At 38.0% G+C, this 10534-nt stretch overlaps 1 protein-coding gene across 1 annotated transcript; it reads left to right on the top strand.

Annotated features, from left to right (window-relative positions):
• The first annotated feature begins 5091 nt into the window (after positions 1–5091).
• On the top strand, positions 5092–6839 carry FOXD3 (forkhead box D3). The gene has a single exon (XM_073591489.1). The coding sequence runs from the start codon at positions 5420–5422 to the stop codon at positions 6509–6511; it is 1092 nt and encodes a 363-aa protein (XP_073447590.1). The 5' UTR covers positions 5092–5419; the 3' UTR covers positions 6512–6839.
• The last annotated feature ends 3695 nt before the right edge of the window (positions 6840–10534 follow it).

Genomic DNA, 10534 nt, shown 5'->3' with positions numbered 1-10534 from the left:
AGAGAGAGGAGAGAGAGAGGTGTGTATTAAAAAAATGTAATATATATATATCATACAATTTAAAAATATTTTTTTAAACACACATAGCTCTCTCTCTCTCTCTATATATAGATATATATATATGTTTTCAGTCTACCTCCCCCTTCCCTGTAGCTGATCTCATCCTATTATAGTGAAAGGGACTATCCCTGGCTAATCTGTGCACTTCTTATTAAGCAATTGTGGATTTTATGGGAAATTGCAATTAGGATTAGACAAGGATTTTTCCTAACCCCAAACCGATGTCATATGTATAGCCAAAATAAATAAATAAATAAATAAATGTTGGGTGACAGCAGACGTTTCAGTTGCTTTCTTGCTGCAGTTTGCATCCACTTATAGTTCACGATTTTTTATGTTTGTTTTATTTATTTTTTTATTTTTTGTAACTCGTTCTATGCTATTGATTTCAATTAATTGAGATATACATTTTTTTCGGTCTAGAAAATATTTTAAATCCTACAGTAAATAGAGTAAAATCGGTGGTGGTGGTGGAAGGTTTGTCAGCCCCTGGATGGGGTGAGAGGTGGCCCGTGTGACTGATGCTACAAGAGATTACATGAACACACCGACAATAGCTCCCTAATAGACGTGAAAGTCGCTTTTTCATGCTAAGCAGAGTAATTAATGGTATGAATCAATTAATTTGACTTTTATTGTGTTCACCAAAAGAGCAACAAACGAAATCATTTATGTCAGAGTTGTCACCTTACACAGAAAAAAAAACAGGAGAGAGACTCCTTGAACCGTGACTTGGGTATAGATAAAAAAATAAAAATAATAATATTTACCAAATAATATAAAATGTGTAGCTGTTGCACTAAGCTGTTTTGAGGAATTACTAAAATGAAATGAAATTGACCAATTAGGGACGTTGTAATTATTAAAACAACAACAACACACCATCATTGGTCAATTGTTTTCGAATTGGCAATTTGGTAAAAGATTGGGTTGACAAAACAAATAGCAACACAATACCTAAATGTACAACATATAGGCTTTCTTAAAAAAGAATACAGTACACCAGTGTCAACAGATTTCCTGATTGTGTAAATATTACAATTACTGAGAGATACAATAGAAAATAATAGGATTAGGTAATAAATGCAGCAAACGCAGCAGGGGAGGGGGGCATAAATAGAAGGTGAGCAGGGACACTACAAAGGGGTAAGAGAGGGAAAAGAGAAAGGTGTGAAAAGAGCTCACAGATCATCAGCCCTCACCAATGTCAGCTCGGTAGCACTCCAGTACCGACCCTTCCACCAGGCGGCGCTGTCCCCGGCTTCTGCTGCGTGGGGTTAACGACTTACTAAAGGCCATTGACACTCCGCTGTGGGCTGTTAATAGAGAAGAGGAGAGAGACATTGATCCCTGTGTCAATTATAGATATTTTAATTAATGCAGAGAGGGAAAATAGAGCGGCCACAATCAATGGCACAGGAGATTAGAACATGGAAAAGTCTATTAGGTGAAATGTTACAAGTATGTTATGGAAAATAAAAATAGATAGATAGATAGATAGATAGATAGATAGATAGATAGATAGATAGATAGATAGATAGATAGATAGATAGATAGATAAGAGATAATAGAGAAAGAGAATGGAGATAATAGAGAAAAATAATGGAGATAACAGAGAAAGAGAATGGATGGATAGATAGATAGATAGATAGATAGATAGATAGATAGATAGATAGATAGATAGATAGATAGATAGATAGATAGATAGATAGATAGATAGATAAAGAGAATGGAGATAATAGAGAAAAATAATGGAGATAACAGAGAAAGAGAATGGATAGATAGATAGATAGATAGATAGATAGATAGATAGATAGATAGATAGATAGATAGATAGATAGATAGATAGATAGATAGATAGATATTAAAAAAGAGATAATGAAGGAAGAGAAAATGAGAGAGGGTAGATAGATAGATAGATAGATAGATAGATAGATAGATAGATAGATAGATAGAAGATTTAAAAAAAATAATATGCATATACAAAAAGAAAGATTGGATTATATAAGCTAATAAAGAAAAATATATAAATACTATGAATAAATAGATCAATAGATAGATATAAGGATAGATAAAGAGATAGGGAGATAGATAGATAGATAGATAGATAGATAGATAGATAGATAGATAGATAGATAGATAGATAGATAGATAATATGCTATGAGGGGGAAAAAAGGGTTTGTAGAGAGAAAGAAAAAGAAAAGAAAGAAAAGCAAGAAAGAAAGAAAGAAAGAAAGAAAGAAAGAAAGAAAGAAACCCTGGGAATAACGGGAAGTAATACGATGTAGTGTATATATATATATATATATATATATATATATATATATATATATATATATATATATATATATATATATATATATATATATATATATATGTATATATATATATATATATATATATATATATATATATATATATATATATATATATATATATATATATAAAGATAGATTAGTAGAGATAGATAGATAGATAGATAGATAGATAGATAGATAGATAGATAGATAGATAGATTGTATAAGTAGAGCAGAAGGAAGGTCTCAGAGTGAGAAGGGGAGCTCTGGAAGGAGAGGAGATCTAGAGAGGAGATGGCAGTGACTCTGGATGGATGGATGGATGGGTGGGGGTCATGCAGGTAGATTTCTGGTCGGATCCTTGGACTGGATCCCCGGGGTCGCAGTAGATCGCAGTCGGATCCCCCCTCTGTCATTCAAAGGACGGTCGGTAGCTGAATGTAGGGTTCCGGTGAATATGAATGGCAGGGCTCCGGCCGGTGTGTGGGGAAGCAGCCGGCTCTTTCCATCCCATTTCCTCGCCTTTCTCATGCTAAGTGCCCCATCAGTGTCCTCTCACACTCCGCTCTGCCCTCTATAGCGCCCTTTATCCGGCTCCCTTTGTTATCTTCTAGAATAGTCACCTCACATCCCAGCTGATGGTCCTGTAGAACAACTCCATAACCCCCCCACCCCCAATTCCCATGTAAGGGACACCTAACTGGCACTGAGGTCCCTGTACACTCACAGTGCCCAGCCTGGAAAATGTTGGTGGCTTCTTGACAGCCTCAGATATCAAGTCCAGGGGATGGGGCACTGAATAGGTGACCCCAAAAAATTCAGGTACCAAAACAGGAGAAATAGCCAAAGAACACTGGATGGGTGACCCCAAAACCTCATGTACCAGGCCAGGAGATAAGATCAAAGGGCACTGAATGGGTGACCTCAAAACCTCAGGTACCAAGGCTATGCGATAAGATCAAAGAGCACCTAATAGGTGATCCCTAAAACCTCATGTACCAGGCCAGGAGATAAGATCAAAGGGCACTGAATGGGTAACCCCCACAATCCGTGGTACCAAGGCTTAAGATCTAAGGGCACTGAATTTGACCCCCACAGTCTTGGGTATCAAGGCCAGGTGCTAGGATCTAAGGGCACTGAATAAGTGATCCCTACAGTCCATAGTGCCAAGACTAGGAGATAATGTCTAAGGGCAATTAATGAGTAACCCCCAGTCTCAGGTACCAGGGCCAGGAGATAGGATAAAAGAGCACTGAACAGTTAACCTCCACAACCTCAGGTAGCAATGGCAGTAGATAAGAGCTGAGGGCACCGAATGGGAAAAACCCCACAACCTCAAGTGCCAAGGCCAGGAAAAAGGATCAAAGGGCACTCTATGGGTGACCCATAGCCTCAGGCACCAGAGCCAGAAGATAAGACCTTAGGGCACTGAATGGGTAATCTCCACAACCTCAAGTACCCAGGCCAAGAGATGAGATCTTGGGGAACTGGTATGTGTAAGTGGCAAAATAACTATACATAGCTGTCCTATTCCCCCATCCTAAATGCAAACCAGGGATGCCAATTGGGCTAGTTGGTTAGCTGCTACTGTGGCCCCTTTCCCATCAGCAGATGTAAAACGATTTGTATTCTGCCTCAATCTTCGTTTCTCAGCACCCACTACAAATGCCAGTGATGTGGCCCTCAGAAATACCCAACACAGCAAATAAAATCTCAATGCCACACTCAATATACTGATTGCAGTTCTGACACGTACTAATATTGGTTTGCAATGTTCAATTTTGCTTTTCCAAACCATCAAGGCGCAAAGGCAGACATAGCTAATTGAGTTAGCTGGTGCTCCTGTGCTTGCTGTCACTTGGGGCACTTGGGGGTCCCCTGTAACCCTAAAAAAAAACCCAGCACAGCAAGCTATCACTATACAAATGCCTTGATTATTGCTCTACATGCATCCTGCCTGCTGCCACCCTCTCAAAATTTCCAGCACAGCAAATGGTGTCCTTGTGCTATCAGTGCAGAAGCAAACTGCAAAGTCAGCCAGGTACCTGGAACTTGGGGTCCCCTGTAACCCCACAACCCCCTCCCAGCAAACTAGCTATCACTGCAAATGCCCAGATTACAGGTCTGCAAGCATCTTGCCTGCTGTCACCCTCCTAAATACCCAGCACAGCAGATGGTGTCAGTGTCCCAGCACCCCTATCAGTGCAGAAGCAACCTGCAAAGTTAGACAGGTAGCTGACACCTGGGGGGTCCCTTGTAACCCTACCCCCCCCCCCCCCAAGCACAGCAAGCTAACTACCACTGCAAATGCATGCATCCTCCCACTTTAGGCTTTGCATTGCAATCTGCAAAGAAAACAGATTTTTTTGGAGGGTCAGAGCCAGCTGAATGCATTCTAAAGAATCCTGAGCCACCCCCTCCACATGGCTCATAAGGCTGCAGCAGGATCACCATTAGGCTGGGCAATGCTGTCACAGAGTCCCCCTCTGCCACAGGGAGGCCAGGCTGGGATGCAGCTCTCCTGATGCTTGCAGGCTGTGATGAGAAGTGCTACTGTTGTTTCTTTGTTGACAATTCCATGAAACAACTTGAATTGTGCATGGCTTAGCAGGAGAGCAAAGGAAAGGAAAGGGGGGGGGGGAGAGAGAAAGGGCTGGGGGGTTGGTGACGTCACGCTCTCACGTGACCCACCCGGCTAGTATATCTTTAACTGGAAAGTAATTTATCAGGCAGTCTTTGAAAAGGGGGCTTTAAAAGTGTCTCAGGCTCATCCCTGCTGGACAGTGTGCAATCCTCAGCCAAGCCTCACCAAGCCTCAGGACCTTTACTGAAGCCTCTGATTGCACCCCTTTAATTCTTGGAACCCAGCAACCCCCAAGACCTGCAAGGAGGGGGCAAGCCCTGAGGATTTTGCTGCAAGTTGGGTGTCCCCCCTGAAGATCAAGCAAAGGACCCTCAGGAGCTTTGGTGGGAACCCTTGGGCTCTCCTGCAGCACCCCTTCACCAGCTTCACCCACCCCAGCACCTCCTCCTCCTTGTCAAGCCTGGCCCAGGAGCTGTGATGACCCTTTCTGGCAGCAGCAGTGCCAGTGATATGTCCGGGCAGACGGTGCTGAGCGCTGAAGATGTGGACATTGATGTGGTGGGAGAAGGGGATGAGTCCCTGGACAAGGACAGCGACTGCGACCACCTGGAGGAAGGGGATGAGCTGCTGGTGGGCAAGGAGCTGCCCAGGAGCCCCTCTGACAGTGCCAACGAGGGTGAGGGCAAAGGGGACCTCCAGGAGGCCAGCTCTGCCCTCCAATCCAAGCCCAAGAACAGCCTGGTGAAGCCCCCTTACTCCTACATCGCATTGATCACCATGGCCATCCTGCAAAGCCCCCACAAGAAGCTGACCCTCAGTGGGATCTGTGAGTTCATCAGCAACCGCTTCCCTTACTACAGGGAGAAGTTCCCAGCCTGGCAGAACTCCATCAGGCATAACCTGTCCCTCAATGATTGCTTTGTCAAGATACCTCGAGAGCCTGGCAACCCTGGCAAGGGCAACTACTGGACCCTGGACCCCCAATCTGAAGACATGTTCGACAATGGCAGCTTCCTGAGGAGGAGGAAACGCTTTAAGAGACACCAGCCCGACAATTTGAGGGAGCAGACTGCCCTGATGATGCAGAATTTTGGGGCTTACACCCTGGCCAGCCCCTATGGGCGCCCCTATGGGTTGCACCCTGCTGCCTACGCTCACCATGCGGCTCTGCAGTACCCCTATATCCCCCCTGTAGGGCACATGTTGCCCCCAGCTGTGCCCCTCTTGCCCTCCAGTGAACTCAGCAGGAAAGCCTTCAACTCCCAGCTCAGCCCAAGTTTACAGCTTCAGTTGAACAGTCTGAGCTCTGCTGCCTCTATTATCAAGTCTGAGCCCAGCAGCCGACCCTCATTCAGCATAGAGAACATTATTGGGGTGTCTGCCGCCTCCTCAGTAGCCTCACAGACTTTTTTGAGACCCCCAGTGACTGTCCAGTCTGCCCTGATGGGCCACCAACCCTTATCTTTATCCAGAAGCACGGCCACCATCACCCCCATCCTCAGTGTCCCCACAAACCTCATATCAGGACAGTTCCTACCTACAGCAGTGGCCAAATGGCCAGCTCAATAGTCCAGGACATTAACCCCCCCCCCCCCCCCCATGGACTTTGAACTTGAAAAAAAACCCTGCGACCAGCCACCAATCGCTGCGAACTTTTTAGGTAATCTGTACAAAATTCGGGAATGCTTTCTGTACAGGTAAAAGAAAAAAAAACTAAAAATTTGTACATATTTGTATGGACACATGCAAAAAAATAATTATATTTAACTTTACTTTCTGGGTTTTTATTTTTGTAAGAAAAGGAAATATGTTAGTTTAGAGCACTGAGCTTTCATTTTTGTTGAAGGTTCACCCAAAAAAAAAAAAAAAATGTACAAAAGAAATTTTAACTATTACATTTTCAAGAAAATTTTAAAAAAGTCAATTTATTAAAAAAAATGTTTATATATGAATGAATATATATGTATTCTAAATGGTAATTCATGGTGTTGTACACAAATTTTTTTTTTTGTAAATAAATTTTTAAAAATGGAGCTCTGTGTCTTTAGTGTTTTGTTATTAGCATTTTTTTATTATACATTTTTTTTTCACGGCTGACCATAACAGAACTTAAAAATGGATGGAAGAGATGTGTGTCAGGTCAAGTTTTTTTAATATACTATATTTTTCCAATTTTATGCGCTGTTCTTTTGATGAACTGATCTGCATGTAAAAAAAAAAATGGGTGATGGTGTTTTTTTTTTTATTATTCTAATTATAGTATTGCATCTTAAACACCTAATATATATATAAATATATATCTATATAGATATATATCTATATATATATATATATACACACACTATACACATGCATAATATACACAGATTTCAATACACGAGATTGTGTGTATATGTGCATGTATAAATAAATTATATATAATCTATATATAGATATATACATAGAGATATATATATCTATATATAGCTATATTACATTACATTTAGAAAGTGTCTACTTCGTTTTGTTCTATCTATCTATCTATCTATCTATCTATCTATCTATCTATCTATCTATCTATCTATCTATCTATCTATCTATCTATCTATCTATCTACATATATATGTTTATATAAAATGAGATTTAAATATATATATATATATATATATATATATATATATATATATATATATATATATATATGTGTGTGTGTGTGTGTGTGTGCGTGTAATAAATGCGCATACAAGGAAGTACATATGCACACATAACGATTCAAAAGACAATTTAAATATATTCTAAACTTCTTTGCAGATATATCTCGTTATAAATTACTAGTGAAAGCTAACTGAACATAATACGTTGTGCCTGTATATGATATCATCATTACGTTATATTATGTTGGGAATTTATACGTGTTGTATGCCAAGTTTTGCAAAGTTAAACATTTCCTCTTTGCTAAACCCTTTTATATATATATATATATATATATATATATATATATATATATATATATATATATATATATATATATATATATATATATATATTAAACTACTACTCGCTCTTGTTTTTTTAATTTAGAAGAAAATTAAAATCTAGACTTACTAGGTATTACTAGGGGAGCGCTTAAAAAATATAATCATTGTGCATAAATAAAATAACTTAATGGAATTAAAAGTACCTAATGGAATTTTATATATATATATATATATATATATATATATATATATATATATATATATATATATATATGTAATAGATAAGAGGAAAACATAGAGATGATATTTAAATAAAAGCAAATGAAATATTTGGAGGATGTGATTTAGTAATGCAGCGTTTGCATTTTTTTCCGTGCGATATTTAGAAGTTGCGTCACTTTTTAGTCTCAGGCTAATCTGATGCCCCTACTGAGTAAACATTTATGCGGCTGTCTAAATAGAGGGGAATAAAACAAGCTGGCTGAGGATAGCATTGCCTGAAGTTTATAAATAAGGAGCCGCTAATAATGTGACACTAGGAGAAAGTCACCTGGTTTTACAGGGGATTATGTATCCTCATGTCCATGGGGAGAGGGGTGGGGGCTGGGGCCCCGGGCCCCCCCTTAGCGGATGGGCTGAAGCCCAGTTATAAAAGTAGCAAGTTGTTTCACAGTTGTGTCTGCCTAATCGGTTCCTGCACAAACAGCAAATGGTCCCTGGGTTTGTACAACTAAATATAGGCGATCCCCCTGGGAAAAGGGAAAGGACTGAACATCTTGGATTCACTTTTAGGCTCAAGAAGCTGCTGATCCAATGCTTCTAAATGACATCGGATAACAGGGCTTCATTCCAGGGCTGATCCTTTGTTACTTATAAAATTACTCCTTCATAGCTCAGTGCATAACTGCAATACCGCTGCCTGACCCAGGCCTGGAGAGGGAGAGAGGGGAAGATACAAGATAGAGAAAGAGACATACCAGAGAGAGAAAGAAAAGAAAGAAAGAAAGAAAGAAAGAAAGAAAGAAAGAAAGAAAGAAAGAAAGAAAGAAAGAAAGAAAGAAAGAAAGAAAGAAAGAAAGAAAGAAAGAAAAAGAATAGAATAACTAGGACATCACAAAGGGATTTAGCTGCATATACTTCTTATTACACAATAGGAACAATAAACACAAAATATATAGTATTAGTGACAATGGGAGGGCTTTTCTACAATTAAAATGTGCATTTCTCTTTGATCTCTCTTTCTTTTTTCTTCCTCCTATCTTCACCCTTTTCCTATTTCCTTTTTTCCCTGCTATCTTCACTCTTTTCTTATTTCTCTTTTCCCCTCTTATCTTTCTTTCTTTCTTTCTTTCTTTCTTTCTTTCTTTCTTTCTTTCTTTCTTTCTTTCTTTCTTTCTTTCTTTCTTTCTTTCTTTCTTTCTTTCCTTCCTTCCTTCCTTCCTTCCTTCCTTCCTTCCTTCCTTCCTTCCTTCCTTCCTTCCTTCCTTCCTTCCTTCCCTCCCTCTTTCCTTCTTTCTTTCTTTCTTTCTTTCTTTCTTTCTTTCTTTCTTTCTTTCTTTCTTTCTTTCTTTCTTTCTTTCTTTCTTTCTTTCTTTCTTTCTTTCTTTCCCTCCTTCTGTCCTTCACTATTTCCTTCCTTCTTTTTCTTTCTCTCTACACCCCTTGTTCTACTTGTAACATTCCATCCTTCTCAAAACAACCATTAAAATAATACGAATTATTACATTTGTAATATTGTTGCTATATAATAATGATTACATCTATTTCTAATACTGACATCTATTTTATGATACGCTCTTTTAAACAAAGATATTTCAAACTGTTATTATTAATATTATTATTTTAACTGTATTATTATAGTATTATCGTTGCTATTATTACATACTAATACACATTATTTTATCATTTTCCTGGCTTTTACTGTTTAGAAACGTGTTAAAAAATAATTTACTATAATATAATTGTTGTTATTATTACATAGTAATCATTAATGATTACTGACATTGCTATTTGCCTTTTCAATTCAGCCAAAAGCATTATATATTTTCGTCTTTCTTTTCATTAGCTACCTGTACATGCAGTTATTAGTTCTATATTTTAGATATTACAAATACGGGTTGTTTTACTGTATGTACTGCTCTAGTTTTACACAGGGACAACGATTCCGAACTGATTTTTGTTTTCTTTTTTGACTACAGTATTTATATTGTTAATAACACATCGTTCAGAGGCTTGTGTTTATTAACTCAATGTAATTATTTAATAGAAATAAATGTTATTATATTTTTTTATCCAATGTTATGACACATTTTATATGATTAATTTGATTTTAATACAGTACAGTATTTGGGAAACTAATGTCACGAAATTGTGTGTGTGTGTGTATATATATATCTATATATCTATATATATCTATATCTATATATAGATATAGATATATCTATATCTATATATCTATATCTATATATACACACACACACACACAATTTCGTGACATTAGTTTCCCAAACTGTATATAGATATACAGATATAATTACATATATATATATATATATATATATATATATATATATATATATATATATATATATATATATATATATATATATATGGATTTATATTTAGATGTATATAT

The sequence above is a fragment of the Aquarana catesbeiana genome, linkage group LG07, assembly GCF_042186555.1.
Source record: "Aquarana catesbeiana isolate 2022-GZ linkage group LG07, ASM4218655v1, whole genome shotgun sequence".
Classification (NCBI taxonomy): Eukaryota; Metazoa; Chordata; class Amphibia; order Anura; family Ranidae; genus Aquarana; species Aquarana catesbeiana.
This window is presented reverse-complemented; position numbering and strand designations above follow the sequence as displayed.